The 16,864-nt window shown below is 40.0% G+C and overlaps 1 protein-coding gene across 2 annotated transcripts; it reads right to left on the reverse strand.

The window, feature by feature from the left end:
- Positions 1–7,572: 7,572 nt before the first annotated feature.
- edn3b (endothelin 3b) lies at positions 7,573–13,417 on the reverse strand. Of its 2 annotated transcripts, none has more exons than XM_031286851.2 (4): positions 12,909–13,417; positions 12,564–12,780; positions 8,029–8,227; positions 7,573–7,885 (listed from the first exon to the last, which is right to left on the reverse strand). In XM_031286851.2, the coding sequence occupies exons 1-3, from the start codon at positions 12,976–12,978 to the stop codon at positions 8,059–8,061; spliced, it is 456 nt and encodes a 151-aa protein (XP_031142711.1). In that variant the 5' UTR covers positions 12,979–13,417; the 3' UTR covers positions 7,573–7,885; positions 8,029–8,058. The 2 variants fall into 2 exon arrangements, with proteins under 2 accessions (XP_031142711.1, XP_031142708.1); XM_031286848.2 differs by having other exon boundaries at positions 8,069–8,227; positions 12,909–13,412.
- Between the last annotated feature and the right edge of the window lie 3,447 nt (positions 13,418–16,864).

Consider the following 16,864-nt stretch of genomic DNA (forward strand, 5'->3'; position numbering starts at 1 on the left):
TAAAGCAGGCCAACCAAAGTATTTATAACAAAATGAGAATAATAAAAATATTAAAGGAAGATACAGCGCCTCAATGTGACTTTCTGGAAAGGACGTAGTTTTATAACCTGATTTGCCAGATGGCTTGTTATACAGAACCATCTGAGAAGCCGTCATTGGAAACTGCTTGGAGAGGGCAAGGTACTTTCAAAAAATAGCTGTCAGTAGCTCCTCAAAGGGTGCTGACATGGACACAAATGCATTGCTTGTGGCCTGACGAGATGGATTTTCGTGTAATCTTGAGATCATGCATTTCTTGCATGATCTTGTTATGTCGTGGGAATCCAGCTGCTGTGCAGGATGGAAAAGCAAATAAAATAACCGGACTCCAAAATGGCTCTGATGACATTAATACAGTAAGTAAATACAACATAATTGTTTCTTGTGCACGTAATACAAAAAAACTCAGATGCTGATTATGTTCACCAAACCATAAGAGACTTTAATGCATATTTACATCCTAATTACATTTATCTCTGTGTACATTGTCAACAAAAACATTACTGCACAATTATTAGAAATGATGGAAGCTGACTCTATCAATGTAGGGTTCGTGTTAAATATAGATTTTTTTTATAATTAGCATCTGTTTCATGCACTAAATCAAGAATATAGTGCAAGCATAACACAATGCCTTTAGAATGGATTATGGTAAATGAGACATGTTTTATACCCCAACCCAAAAACAGAATACACACTAAGCAAAATATCAATATCATCATGATATTATTGTGTCTGAAAGTGCTCGTGTGGCTGTAGCACTGGATATGGTCAGTAACCAGCAAAGGTTCCCCTGCTTGGCACAAAAGGTCCCCTATTTAATGAAACAGAATACAAACAACAAACGGTAAGCCATGGTAGAGGCCCTGAACCTGCCGGCGCATGGTCAGGATGTCTGCAAAGAAATATTTCCCAGGGTAAACTGTGGGAATGAGGCTTTTCTCTCTGAGCGATATTATATTGGTGCTCACTGCAGAAGGTTTATGTAGAGGCTCCAGGGTATACTTATTTAGGGCAGACTCAGCGCGACATTCCAGGATGATAGGTGGTATTAGGGCATCAAAGGGTCAGGTCTTATGAGGGGGAAGGTGGTGGTCTTGGTATGGCAGAAATGCAGCTCTGTGAAATACAGTATATTATCTTATTTACAACAAAATAACGAATGTAGCCTATAATTTATTAAGAACTACAACAAAGACAAAAAAGTGAGTTCCTGTTGCAATTCTTAAAAAAAAAAAATCCTTCCACAGTATCTTATGTGAAAATATCTTGTGATCTCCAAGGTTTTCTTGTAATAAAGGGATACTTTTATCCAATAACACTTTACGTGACGGTATCGACATAATCGTGACATGACACTGTCATAACTATGACATGACACTGTCATGAACATGTCATAAACATTATAAACAAGTCATAAACGTTTATGACTTCTGTCATTAAGTGTCATTCGGTTTTTGTCATGACAAGTTGACATTGTTTGGGTTGTCTTGATTATGACAATTTGACATTAATCAAAGTGACATTACCAGAAGTTGTCTTGGTCATGACAAGTTAACATTAAATTTGTTTGGGATATAAACAAAGTCACGTGACTGGGGGCAGAGGGCATCGCTGAGGGCAAAATTGGATAGAGATTTAATTTGATTTAACTTTAGTAATGATTGGCATATTATCGTAATAATGCAGCCACCACAGCAAAACAAATTAATAAAAAAAGAAAGAAAGAAAAGTTTAGTTAGGCTCTTTCACCAGAGGGGCAGCTAAGCCAATCAGGGCAAACGGGCAGTTGCCCGGGCAACAATAACCCGTACCTGTGCAGGTCCCTGGTGTGCGATGGCACTTCTTAAGACATGTCTTATGTAGCCCAGGCTTAAAAGTAAATGAGTAAATAGAAGTCGGATGAAAAATACCCCAACTACTGTGACAAGGTTATTTAAAATCTATCCATTACACATAATAGTGTCATGACAGCCAGTTTTGTGAAATATCCTGTCACACATCTATCTGACCAAGTGCTAAAATTGGTCTCTAACCTTGCACATCAAATTATAATAATCATTATGTTTACATGTCATGAATACAAAAAGAGGTGGATTTTCTGTTTATGTCAAGTTGTCATGACAAAGACATCCTCTGGTAATGTCATCCTGTTTAATGTCAAGTTGTCATTACAAAGACATCCCAAACAAATTTAATGTCAACTTGTCATGACAAAAACCGAATGACACTTAATGACAGAAGTCATAAACCTTTATGACTTGTTTATAACGTTTATGACACGTTCATGACAGTGTCATGTCATAGTTATGACAGTGTCATGTCACGATTATGTTGATACCGTCAAGTAAAGTGTTACCTTTTATCCTTCTCATGTGCAAACAAAAAGACGTTTTCTCTATAAACACATAAATGAACCCATTATCACAAGAAAATATTTTGTCTTCTCCAGATAACAAGAAAATGATGTTATCATGAAAGCACTTTTTTTTTATCTCGAGATAACTTTGTTATCAGATGATTAACTTGTGATTTGGAAAATCATCACAACCATTGCCACTCTTTGTTTCAAGAAATATCAGTTGTATACTTTTGTACAGCGTTGTTGCTTTTTGTATTCCTCCAAAGTTAAAAAAAGAAATAAAAAAAATAAAAGCATCTGCATACCGGCAGAATATGCAGGTAGGCTACTGTTGCTTAATTTTGTCATTCAAAATTGATTAGATACTGTGCAATGGACAGGCCCACTTAGAGAGAAAAATATGGAATTACAACAAAGATAGAATTGAGAATTGAGAGCATGTTTAACTGCACAGTTCATAGTTCAGTAGGGGTTAGAGGTGCAGCCCTGGAGTCAATCATAAATTCCACTCAGGCAGCACACACAAAGTCTCCAGTAGCAATTTAGGCAAATCGAGGGCTTAAGCACTGCAATTGCTGTTTGCATCATTTGCTTCACCTGTCGCGAGTTTGTGTCTATTTGTGTTGTGTCTATTTGTGTCTTTGCATTGACTTATATATTTAATCGCAGAATGCAATTTGCGCGAAATCTGGGCAGTGTGAACACAGCATTAGAGTTTTACGATATAGTTTCTGACAAGATGGTGTACAAGGTGTACAATGTGATCCACTATGTCAGAATAGAGACCGAATGAAAATACATGTTTGATGTCCACTTTTTGATCCAAGCTGGCGCATGCACAAAAAGGCATCAAAAAACAAACTTGAATTCGCTTTGCAGTAGGCTACTTTTATTAAACCGTTTAGCAACAATGAATGCTTTTACTGAACAAGTGGTGATGCATTCTTGGCAATATAGAGAAACTGTAATCCATGCATACGCTTCAGGGTACACTTGAAAGGTTGTGCCAAACTTGAGTTTGTTGTCTTGAAATGTCTCCCCACATTAAACTCTATTTTCATGGAAATGCTCTCAGTGCACTGTAACCACGTGGACAACTAATCAAAAGGCACTAACAAATACTTAGTCCACTTACTGTTTTCATTGTGCATTTTTGTTTACTACAGTACACCACATTATTTGGTAAACAGTTTGGTGCAATGAGACACAACTCTGACCAAAAGACAAAAAGAGACAGGAGAACTATTTCTGCTATCTGTAGAAAATTATACAAGTTGAAAACATTTTAATAGGATAAATATGTGAATATTGTTTGCTCAGCATCAGTCAAAGCAACTATTTGACAAACTGGACAGAGAGACAGAGTATGGGGAAGCACAGGAGAGAGAAACTGGAAGAATTAAATTATTGGTCAGAAGGAGGGCACATGTGGCTCCAGAAGCATGAAACACAATCGCTCATTTTAACTCCATTAGTAGCATAGCTTCATGGCATTTGACTCACTTGAACCAGTTTGTTTAGACCTTGGGCAATACAGTGCTTTCAATGTTTATCTTCATCCCAAAGACTTAGGCCTACTAAATAAAAGGAACATAAGTCCAGAAGAGTTGTGATTTGCTAAAATGCAATTAGAAGGCCTAAAATGTGCCTGTCTCAATACTTTCCACCCTCCCTACCCTGTCTATGGTACCCAGCCTAAGCCCATTCATTTCTAATGAAGATGTAAAAAATAGTCAGAAATACACATCTTTCACAAAAGCTACCCTGAAACAGCCAGACATTGTAGTTCTTTAGCAAACGTTACTCAAACAAGAGTACTGTCTAGGCTTACCCCCAAAAACACAGTCCCTGCAACATATTGATTGTCACGTATTATTTGTGAAGTTGTAAAGACGTTATTGCAACATTACAGTTACAACAATACCATTAGTACATTGCTGCTACACTGTTGAAATGTTACAACACATAGGGTGTTCTATGGTATTTTACGTCTGTTCAACATCCTCTGCATGATGTTCCCTGTACTCTGTATAATGACGTTGCTGCAACATTGCTAAAACGTGTGAGTGAGTACGTGAGTAGTAACGTGAGTATTATAGGTCGTTGTTCTGTGCAACTTTGTTAAAATGTCATAATTAAACAGCTAACCTATATCCTTTGCAATGTCTTTGCAATATATGTATGTTTACGCTGTTGATATGTCAGAATACAATGGAAGAAAGTAGAGATTCCTGAAAATATTATTATATTATTATCATTATATATATCATACGTGTCATATTCAGTACATTCAGTGCAAGACTCACAGAGAATACACCACACCACCACACCTTAACTGTGAAGAGAGGAAGTAGGCCTAATGTTAACGTTGTTTTTGTGAGTGCCTTGTACTTCAAGGAGGATGACCCATAGGCTGTCCTCCTACGGGTGAGTATGTTGCTAACAAATTGATTAAATACAGTAGCCACACGTTGTCACAGAGAGTTGATTGGACAATAGATTGTAAAAAAAATAATGGACAGCACAGTGACGTTAACAATTTGGTTTGTGGACTACCACCTGATGGTTTTAGGCTGAGAGGGTGTAGCTGGGGAGGATGACGCAGCTGAGCTAGTGTCATCTATTGTTGCAATGGTACTGCACTAAGGTAAACGCTAAGAACGAAAGCTGCAGATTTTCAACCAGCTGAAGCGAGTCATACTGGCGGAGTTTTACCGGCAGGTAAACTCTGACATCCTGGTACTGGCACAATTAATCTGCATGTACGGCAGTACACAGAAAATTGACAAATTTTCTCTTAAGCTGCCAGCTAATGCTAGCACTAGCTAGCTAGCTTAGTTGGCAAGGTGCTACCGCACACTGAACAAGACATTTTTAGGTGACCGAAATGTTCCAATCAACTCTGATTAAGTGAAAACCCACAGTGAGAGGGTCCCAGTTTAAGACGAAAACATGGACAGCACCCCAAAAAAAATTCACGGCTATTTTATGTACTGTGTACTTATGTTTTAAATGATAAAGCATGCACTGCTTTATCATCTATTTTAAAATAAATGGGACCATAATTTACAAAATGAACATGCTGTATTGGATAAAACTTGAAACTAGCGATTGAGACTATAAACTCATTAGGAACATGTTTGCTGAAGTAATAAATCAAGTGAGAAGTAGGGTCATTTTCTCATTAGTCTCGCATTGCCAAACGTATCTCCACAGCGCTGTGGAGTAGAGTCTCAACACATATTTTCTGGGGTAGCAGAAAAAAAAGCTCTGGGTTTTTTCCGTTTCTTTAAACCAATCACAATCATCTTGGGCGGCGCTAAGCTCCGGATGCAGAGAGAGTGGCTCTGCAAAACAGTCTCGGGAAGGAACTTGTTTTGGTGGAACATTTCACTCAGCAAAAGAAAACGTCACATACAATATTAAATGAAGTTAACTGTTCACACAATACAGTAAAGTGAGCTATTTAAATTAGCTGGATACATGGTTAATAAATGTCATTTTCTCTTACCAGTGTATCGCTGTGTGTACTTCATCCATAGCAATGCTCTCCAATCGGTCCCAAAACGTCCCAGTTAGATAGTAAATGCCGTAACCATATTCCTTGTAAATCTTTACAATCATTCCACGAAAGAACCAAGCAGGTCTGCTTTGTTGCACGATCCAAATTTTCTTTAGAACTTGACATTTTCAGTGCTATTCCAAAGTTTGTTGTTGTTTCCGGAAGCAAACAGAGTTTGAGGAACGGCAATGCACTGAGAGCGGAAGGTGAGGGCGCCGGCTGTCCCCAGGCAATTATCCTGGAAATGTACATCAGTTGATCCAGACTATTTTCTCATAGACTTCTTTACAATTGGACATCTTTTTGCAACCACTAGAGTCGCCTACTGCTGGCCATTAGAAAGAATGCAGGATCGAGGGACTTCTACATTGGCTTCACTTTTCAGGCCCAGAGGTTGCCACATTTATTTTGTAGCCTAAATATGTTCTATAATTTTAACAGTAGTATCATATACTGTATCATCCTAACCCTCATTTTTGCACATAAAACATATAAAGAACTCATAAAATATGATGTTTTGTTAGAAATTAACTACCCAACAGTATATACAAAAGACATTTATTCATTCATTCATTAATAATGAATTAATAACAATCAATCGAGAAAACAATTAGCCAATTAATACATAATGGAAATAATCATAAATTGCAGTCCTAAAAAAATGTTTATAGATTAGCTTCACCTCAACAACTACAACAGTAGTAGTAGTAACTTCTGCTTTTACGTCAATGCATGAGTGATAATATTCCAATGATATAATATATAACAGTCACAGGGGCCATTCATCTGCATTGAGTACTTTACTTTTAATACTTTAAGTACATTTTCCTGATTATACTTACATACTTTTACTTATGTTACATTTTCAATGCACAACTTTAACTTGTGACAGTATTTTTACAGTGTGATATTAGTACTTTTAATTGAGTAAAGGATTGGAATACCTTCTCCACCACTAAGGACAATATATGTGGGATTGACTCGAAATAAACTACAGGATCCATGTTCATCGTGATGAGGGAACATGTCACCCAGTGCAACAGTGGATGGTTCAATATTTTCACTCCAGTTAAAGCTGAGTTTACCAGTGGTGGTGAGGTAAAAGCACAACATAATTCAGTTGCAAAGAGCACAAACGATACAATATGGCTGAAAGAAATGAGATGAACAAAATATGCAAACTGTCAGGGTGTTAATGCTTTCCAGACCGACTGTACATAGTCTCATAAACCAAAGCTCAATAATATGCCCGATAACACCAGTGGCCAAAAGCTTTCCCTTTTTTTTTTGCCCATTTTGATATTTTTAAAGGCAAGATATCACAATAGCATTCATTGCTCCTACTTTACAAAACTGCTTGTGGCACTTTTGATTACCAACATTGTCATTAGAAACGTCTTTGTTGTCCCTTATAGGTTGATAAAAGCTTATCTCATTCTTGTAAAAGAGAGAGTCAAGTGTAGTCCTCAACATAACCAGGTGTGGATATAAAGGGTGTGTCTAATCAAACTTGACAGAAGCAAGGACAATGGCTATTATATGTAATTTCCCCTTGCGGGATTAATAAAGTATAAATTATTATTATTATTATTATTATTATTATTATTATCATGGTGGAAGTAACCCGCATGCTGCTCTCAGGAGGGAACAAAAGGGCAATAGCCTCCAGGTATCTGTATTGAATTTGATGAAGAGTTCTTGAAATGACTCTGCATGATGGAACTTGCTCCAATAGTCTTGAATCTGAGGAATGTCTGTTTCAAACTCCAAAGTTTTTTTTCCTTTAATGTGAGTGTGCCTGTGGAGGTAAGAGCATCAAATGGAGAATGGAGGGAGCGAAGAGTAGGGAAGGGTCCATTCCAAACTGTCATCCAGGACCAGGGACTCTGTGGAGACTCCTGATTGGCACTGTCTGCAGGGGGCTTTAAAGAGAACATTTCACATTAAAGTTGCAAAATTAAAGGGCTAACCCAGTGATTTGTTTATTATTAGAAACCTTGTTTATCATGGTTAATTCATTTCACTCTTCACTTATAATTAGCTTGATGTGGTGATGTAAATATACCTAATAGGACTAAGAAGGATCCAATGAATGTCACACTGACCATGACAGGCAAAAATCATGGCACTCAGGGTCTGCGTCAAGTATGGCACAAATGCAGCGCTGAGTCTTTGCCCCCTCGCGTTCATTTGCTTGTCCACTGACAGCACGTCTGATTCGCTTAGGTCCTCTGTAGCTCGACATTCCATAGGGCACAGTGCGTCTGAGCAGGTAAAACAAACAGATGCCATTTTTTTCAATAATAATACATGGTGAGATAAACCACATTCTTATGGACAGAGAAAACCAACAGATAATAAATATTCTTAGCTTTAGAGAGTGCTCAAGCGTGGACATATCTTCTAGTAGCCCTCAAGCCAGCAGTCATATATACTCCTTTTTCACACCATAGAGTGAGAGATCTGTTTAGATTTCAATGAAAAGCAAGTACATGATGCATGCTTCACAATCTATGCAGAACATTTTCTTTTTACATGAACTTACAATATGGTTTCTGAAAAGTAAAAAAGCCATTTGAAGGATCTGTGTTAAGTCTTATATGATAGTCCAGAAACACTTGAGATTTCACTGAATCTACCTTGTCTTTTTGCCTGAACATTTGTTTTTTGTTAAGTGACCGTTGGGTATTGGTATTGAAAAAATAAAGGCGGCCAGAAAGTCTCTGAAAGGGAATCATAAACTTGAAATATAACTTAGATTATATCAAAAGTCAGAGAGTCCATGGCGGTATACTTGACATTTCTAATCCTAATCCTCCCATCTGGATACCGCTGTTAATGCTTAATGCCAGGTTTGCATCTTGTCCTTTTGCCCCTCATCTATTTTTGACAATCTGAGATGTAATTTGTAAAATCAAAAAATTAAATAAATAAAATACAAATGTGTTTGTGGCTTTAGAAGCTATAAAGGCCAAAGATTAAGGTTAATCTGTTTTAAAACCAGTCAGAACATCCCAGATGTGTGCATATTATTGCTGAGAGAAAGGTCTGTCAATCAGGGCAAAAACACTGCCCTGATCCATCAAGTCTGTTTTCATAAGACATTTAAAATAAAAGATCCATTGGCATTAAATATATAAATGGCTTTCCACCATATTTGCCAGATTATATCAGACTGCCTGCTGCCTGTATCTGATTGAATAGCTGCCACTTCCACTATGTTTGCCAATCCTGCAGACTGTCTATTTATGACTCTACCTGATTGATATCATCTCTATCTGATTGAGACTCAGTCTGAAGTGTCTTCATGTATCACAATAGGGTCTGGAAATGCTGACATTAGCTGGTGGACGATAGAAGAAAAGCTTTTTTTCTTGATACCTGCCTTTTAAACAATATGGCAAGCTGAGTAAAATCACTTCAATTATAATTGTAGTACAGGGGAGAGGTCAAAAGAGAAGAAGGAATATGCACAAACTGACACTTGGAAGGTAAACCCCAGTCTAGCGAGGAGCATTTGAGGTGCTTTACTACAGGAGAAAGGTGATACCCTATCTTCTACTTTCCATGCTGAGACTATAAAACTTTAGCTTTAAAGAGCCAAAGCATTTTTGGGGAGTTTATTTTCTATCAGGAACATAGTGCTCTCCACAATGTGAGCACATTTATATTAATGTTGTGGTTTCTGTCAATATTTCACTCAGTCTTCAAACTATGTCAATTTGTCCCAACTTGCTAAGAAGTAATAAAGTTTGCTTTTTAGCTTAAACAGCCAACAGCAGTCTTGGCACAAGAAGAAAGAGGAAGAAGGAATGCTTTCCTACTGTCTTGCCAAGTATTTTAATTTGCAGTTAGAAAGTGGCAAAACAAATGAAAGGTGTAAATATTATATTTCATGGTATTGCTACCAATCTGCGGTGTGCTAGGCCACATATTGAACACAGTTTGTTTAAGCACACGTGTGAAAAACAGCTACTCACTGTAATGATGCCAACTGGTAATGTTCACTTTTCATGGTTCCATGAACCATTCCATTCACCTACAGAGCCAACATAACCCATGATGTGCAACTGGCATACCTCTGGCCAGGGCAGGGAACTGGCTTTTGGTAATCAAAACATGACTGTGTTGGTGGTCCCAGGACCAAACCACAGAATTATCAACCTTAAATACAAATACCTGTAGCACACTCCTTTCAGGAATCTCACAATAATAGTATGCTCAGACTGGCCAGGAACATTTCAAATGACTCCTCACATGTTTTGCACAGAGATTATCAGATATATATATTGGAGATTTTCTGCCTTCAAACAGACGCTTTAGAGTTAGTTCATTCTTTCAATCACAACAGACTTAAAAACTCTTTCATACATCAATCTATCCTATTGTTAAACCAGCTACATTAAGTGCAATATTTATTCAGGGTTACAAGTCTCCAAGACCTTGTCTGTGTGTATCTTCATGTCATTTTCTGTTATACATGTATGCTTTGTTTCCTTACTTGTGTGTTTATGTCATTTGTGGTAATGTTTCATGTATGTCCTTTGGTGTTATTCATCTTATGTATGTCTGTATGTATGTCTATGTCCTCTTTCTTATATGAGCTACCCAGGGATGCAATAAGAATTTCAGCCCTGGCCGACAATAAAACTTGTTTCGTATCGTATATGCTGCCTTCCTTTGTGTTTGTCCATACACGACAAAGCAAGATGTTTATGCCACAGGCCAGTTCTGCCTCTCTCTAAACAAAACGTTAATTCATCTAAATTTTAAGTTTTAATTTTTTATTAATTAATTTGGTTTGGTTAAAAGGTTAAAATTTGGTTAAAATTTAGAACAACTTTACACTGATGACCTCACCAACCCATGTAGACTATAAGGTTTGCACAACTGATTTCTCTGCTCTCTGTCCATTCCGCCTCACAACCTTCACGATTGATAGTATTTCAACTGCTCAGCTCATGATAGGGGACTTACAGTAGCTAATGTTCTCACATCTTCACGGATCAAGCCTAAGAGGCTTGACCAGTTATCTTTGTTCATGTTTGCCTTAAACGTGAGAATGCTTATATTGAGAGGATTTGACTATTTTTGATTAGAGCATGTATGTATTTTTATTAATAATATTAATAATATTAATAATAATATTATCTTCTTATCTTATTCCCTTTTCATTGTAATTAGAGATGGTCCGATACCATTTTTTGCTTCCCGATATCGATTCTGATACCTGAACTTGCGTATTGGCCGATACCGAGTACTGATCCAATACCAGTGTATCATATATTTTATTATGTTTTAACAACTGTATACTACTATCCCTGCATGGATGTGATATGATTTCTATCTTTGTTGTCAGTCTGGCTAAGGTTGAACTCTTTGTAAAACATGAACAAACACAAACAAGGAATGCCACAGAACTTTCTGTTATTATCCAGTTTGACAGTCAGTTATAACGGAAAAAGAACATAAATAAACTACTTTAACGTAGATTTTCTTTAGGGCTTTATTACATGGTATTCGATCGGTGCATTAACTCCAGTACTTCCCGATACCGATACCAGCATTTTAAGCAGTATCGGAGGCAATACCGATACTGGTATCGGTATCGGAACATCTCTAATTGTAATACCTTCTTATCTTGTGTTTTTTTTTATCGTATATGTTTTTAAATATGTAATTCATTCTTATCTTATATGTCCTTATCTTATATGTTTTTGTCATGTATTGCTTTTTATTTTAAAGAGCATTGGGCATTGACATTTCATATGACAGGCATAGAGCCTGTCATATGAAATGTGATATATACAAATTAAACTTGACTTTACTTCAGAATGTATTGTAACATATATTTTGTTTTTCTATTGCCTTTGATGCACATGGGACATGAATGCAAATGAAATATACAACATATTCAAAGTAATATTCTTTGGATCATGGTGCCACAACCATCTTGATAAAAAAACAGCTGTTACTGGTATAATGCCCACTATTTGATTCAGTTTGGCCAAAAAAAGTACATACTTTCTTCTTCCTCTTCTTATTAGTCTCTTCTTATTATTATTATTATTATTATTATTATTATTATTTTTAATCAAATTCTTCTTCTTTTTTAGAATAACAATTGTTTTTTAACCTGAACCTGAAACACAGCAACATGGATATTAACCATCTCTTAAATAGTAATTATATTACATGGACATAATAACCCTTGAGATTATGGCTCATGGGTTATACTGAGAGGGTGAGAAGGTGAAAAAGGAGTAACTGGAGACAAAATAAAGTTGTGATAACCTCTGCCTTTCTGATTTCAAACTGTGACCTTGCAGAGCGAATTAGTTTCTGTTGGCAGGGGCTTGCCATCACTTGAACCATGACTGCGTCTGTCGCCACAGGGAAGCATTTACCGGGCGTGACTTGCAACAATTCACAAATCAACCACATGTCAATCTGCTTTTTAAATACTCTTAATTACCAGTCTTAAACACCACTGACAAAAAAAAAAAAAAAAAAAAACATTTTTGCAAAACATGCTTGCACAATCACGTCCGGGTGGATTATTGGAGAATTATACATGTTTAGTAACAAAGCATATCTTACTCGGGAGTGTTGATCCAGATGATATCCAAGTGGCAGTAGTACACGCACTCTTTATCCTTGTAAGAATAACAGGTACAGCGTTTAGGTCTGGACTTAGCCTCCGTTGCCTCAGACAGCTGTATACCCATGGCTCTCCCGGAGCCAGACGCCCTGCTGGAGACTGGAAGACTCCCGGGGTTGACCTCGGATGTGACCGAGTCGTCGGACGTCAAGACACCTAGTACAAGAAACATGTTATAAATATAAATAAGTAAAAGGCTAATAAATTAACGAATGGGCCTACATGAATACATTGGAGAAATAAAATATTAAAAGTGTGTTGTACCTTGCCGACACCAAACGTACCTTTGAAGAGAATTAATGCAAGAATTTTAAGAAGCATGATTTTCGTGAGGATGGATAGTATCCTTGCCATGTCAGATATTCCCAAAATTAATCATAGCCCGATGTGGATGCAGCGCACTTGTCAAGTTAATCTCCCACCAGCACCGAGTGAAAATCCATCAACGTCAGTGTAGATGTCCATGTGCAGCTCATCTCATGCGGTCCAGATGTCAAATAACGGATCAGTTTGTCGCGCGGTTCCTTTCATAGGCCTATTCGCCTCATGGCATAAATCATAGGCTACCTGGGAACATGCACTTTGCAGTGAGAGGAAGCGGCGGTTTGCTCTGCAGTCACACAACAAAGTGTGCTTTGGGAAGGGGAATAGGGGCTCTGTGGAGCAAAAAGTAAGCAACGATGCTCTTCCAAGTCACTTCTCCGTCTAAAAGCCCAAATCAAAGGTAAAAGGTTTTTGGAGAGGCTTGGGTACACGCCCACGCCTACCAGAACACCCACTCTGTCAAATGCAGCAATACAGCGTGTGCAATGAGAAGAACTACACTTGAGTTCTTGTTGATGCATAACATGTTAAAATAAAATAGGCCTATACTTGTCTTGTTTTAAGAGAATACAAAAGATTATTCAGCAACACTTAACAGCACGCCACATTAATGGTGGACTAAGCAAAGACCTAAATTATAGGTCTATAATCTTAGTGTCACATATTTACACCTCTGTTATATAAGAGTCCGTCCGGGAATAATCACACCCTGTCCTAAGGCAAAGATGATGAGGTGCCGCTTCTAAAGTTCAATAAGAAAGATGTTTGCTTAACATGCCCCGTAAGAGATTAAAAGGTCAGTGCTTATGGACCAGAAGAAATGTTTTGAGAACATTTTTAAAACGTGAATGCTCATATCAATTCTGAGGATCAATACATGCAACAGTTTCCAGGCCTAAATGACCGGCCCATTATTAGGCTACCCTTGGGCAGGAGAGTTACCGTTTTGGAGTTTATAATCCACTTGATCTTAACAAATGTTGCTGCTGCCACACAGGAGTATTGTTTTCCCTCCACAGTCCATCTGCAGTATTACTTTATCTGTTTTAGGAGGGGGGGCTATGGGCAGGGGTGTACTGCTATTTGTTTTAGTACTGGAGCGCTCCTATGACGCGCGCGCATTCACGTGCACGGTGACGTTGAGGCTCGTTTCTAAGGCACTGTTCCATAGCCTAGATAAGAAATAAAATGGATAGAAAGGCCATTCCCATTCAAATCAACGTGCTGCATGGGTTTTATGTGTACAGTTGCCATTTCAACGTAAGGTGAGGTTTTGCAGGGTTTTGCAGTAACAGACAAACGAGCAACATTACGAGATAACATTACGAGACAGAGAGCCAGCCGCTAAATGAGTCAAATTTAACGACTTAATGCTTCAACCACACAAAATACATTGCTATCGCCAGAGTGAGAGCTTTGTTCGGCTTGTTTTCTGTGACAGGAGGGGCGTGGGGGCACGGCGGAGTCAACAAGCTAACGTTAACTGTTCTATTTCGTATAGGCTTCGCCCTCTAAGCCACACTATTGGGTTTATCCCTTCACGCATGCGCAGTCGTGAAGATTTTCTTTCCCGCCCTAGTGTGCCGCTCGGGCTTCAACTACGTCCGCAAATACTTTATATAAACAGAGCGGACCCGTAGCTCTGTTCCCACTTTTTCTTCAGCAAGCAGTTATGAAGACGGTTATGAAGACCTCCGGCTCCAGCGGCGTCCGCTCCTGCCCCTCCTGCGAGACCGGCTACATCTTCTCGCCGGATCTCCACCCCCGCTGCGAGACCTGCCTCAGTGCTTCTCACGCCGGCAAGGCTCTCACCTCCGACGCCTCCTGCCCTTTTTGCGCCCGCCTGCCTTCTAAAGAGCTTCAACGGCGGGCGGACGCTTTTCTGGCTTTTGAGGTCGACGGAGAGGGGGACGGCAGCTGGGCAGACCAACGTGACACCGTCGACGCCCTGGAACCGCTGGAAGAGGGCGTCTTCGACGGGCACGGGTCCGATGACTCGTCTCCCCCGAATGACGATTCCCTCTCCGGTTTTCCCTCCTCCCCGCTGGGAGAACTGGAACATGAGACAGGGATTGATGTCTTTCCACTACGGCTCTCCCCGTCTCCAGAACGGCCAGGGGCACCGCCTCAGCGGTCGTCCCCTCTGCCACAGGCGGCTCCACCCTCCACCACCAAGGCTCTTTTTCTGGACCTGCCGGACATCATTAAAAAGGCAGCGGACCAGAGAGGCATAGCGCTCCCGGTGGAGCTTCCTGCCCCCACTCGCGGCCTCTTGAGCGGTCACGTCTACTCCCAGGAACCGCCGTCCAAACGGGCCCCACTCTGGCCGCGCTTCAAGCTGTGGAGCAGGTTCGGGAAAGCGGAGGTGGATCTGTTCGCCTCACGAGAAAACACACAGTGCGCTCTGTGGTTTTCCTTGAGCGCACGGGACAATCCACCCCTCGGCGTGGACGCTTTCTCCCACCACCCCTGGCCCAGAACCCTCCTATATGCTTTTCCCCCGGTACCTCTGATTCCTCGTCTCCTGGAACGCATCCAGGAGGAGAATCTGTCGGTCATCTTGGTGGCGCCGGAGCGCACAAGCGCATCCTGGTTCCCAACACTGGTCCAGCTGCTGGCGGGTCCCCCCTGGCAATTGCTGTGGCGCGAGGACGCCCTGTCACAGCTGGACGGCGCGATATCCCACCCCCCGGTGATAACCCAGCGACTGTGGGGCTGGCTGCTGAGCGGGAACGCTTGCAGAGGTTAGGCTTGCCTCCTGCCGTGGTGCGCACTATTCAGAGCGTGAGAGCCCCCTCCACAACAGCGTGTTACGCGGCGCGTTGGTCCGCTTTCTAGCGCTGGTGCACGGAGAGGGAAACAGACCCTATATCGTGTCCCCTGCCTCTCGTGTTGACTTATTTCCAAACATTGGTAGATAACGACCTGGCACACCCCCTAGTAAAGCGTTTTTTGAAAGGGGTCAGACGACAAAAACCCACCGTGCGCTCTCTCACTCCCCAATGGGATCTGGCCCTGGTGCTTCGAGCTCTGGGGAAGCCTCCTTTCGAGCCCTTGGCACAAGCCTCTCTCAGGTTGCTGTCCCTAAAAACGGCGCTTCTACTTGCCCTGACGTCAGCCAAGCGAGTGAGCGACTTATGTGCGCTGTCAGTTTCCGAGAGGAGAGCGGCGTCCCACATATATGTGTAGCCTATGTAGATATGTACATGCACATACAGGATGGATGAGGGTGAGCTGCGCAGTTGACGAGAGAACGGTGCGGAAAGCAGCAGGTGATGCCTCAAGTGCTCCATCCAGTTTGGTGCTGTCAGTTTAAGAGTCCGGATGAAAACTAACTTCTTGTTATTGTGTCCTCAATCTCAAATAAAAACACTGATGTGTAGGCCTATTTTTAATTTCATTTAATTTTTTATTTTGCTCAGATGAACTATTAAACAGACCAAAGATCAAGTCTGATTTAAAGTTAACTGAAAAAGAAAAAAAAAATACTATATTATACCGTAAGATTATAGGTAGCTTGCTGTAAAAAAAAAAATACTGCTTTTTAACGTAATATTTTACAGGAGCTTGTCGTTAATATTTTGTTCCTCAAAGACATCAGAATTTACAGTATTCAACTGTATTAATGGAAAATGGTACACTACTGTGCAAAATATCCAGTATTTTTACAGCAATTTGTTACAGTGTAGTTGAAGCCCGAGCGGCACGCTAGGGCGGGAAAGAAAATCTTCACCACTGCGCATGCGCGAAGGGATAAACCCAATAGCGTGGCTTAGAGGGCTACGCCTATACTCATAGAATCTGGAGTTACAATAACGTAACTATCGTTAGCCTACTAACAATTCGTCCCTTCGTGCTTTCATGCTGCATTGGTAATGGAAAATGAGCCGAATGAGCAGTCTACGGTCCCTCCTCC

Source organism: Sander lucioperca, chromosome 12, assembly GCF_008315115.2.
Source record: "Sander lucioperca isolate FBNREF2018 chromosome 12, SLUC_FBN_1.2, whole genome shotgun sequence".
NCBI lineage: Eukaryota > Metazoa > Chordata > Actinopteri > Perciformes > Percidae > Sander > Sander lucioperca.

What these genes read in the sequence shown, in the direction of transcription:
- edn3b (XM_031286848.2), bottom strand. Translation starts at nt 12,978, where the DNA reads ATGGCAAGGATACTATCCATCCTCACGAAAATCATGCTTCTTAAAATT. An exon ending in ATCTGGATCAACACTCCCGA is followed by an intron (nt 8,228 to 12,563) that starts GTAAGATATGCT and finishes TTACCTGCTCAG; the next exon opens with ACGCACTGTGCCCTATGGAA. An exon ending in CATGATTTTTGCCTGTCATG is followed by an intron (nt 7,886 to 8,068) that starts GTCAGTGTGACA and finishes TTCTCTTTAAAG; the next exon opens with CCCCCTGCAGACAGTGCCAA.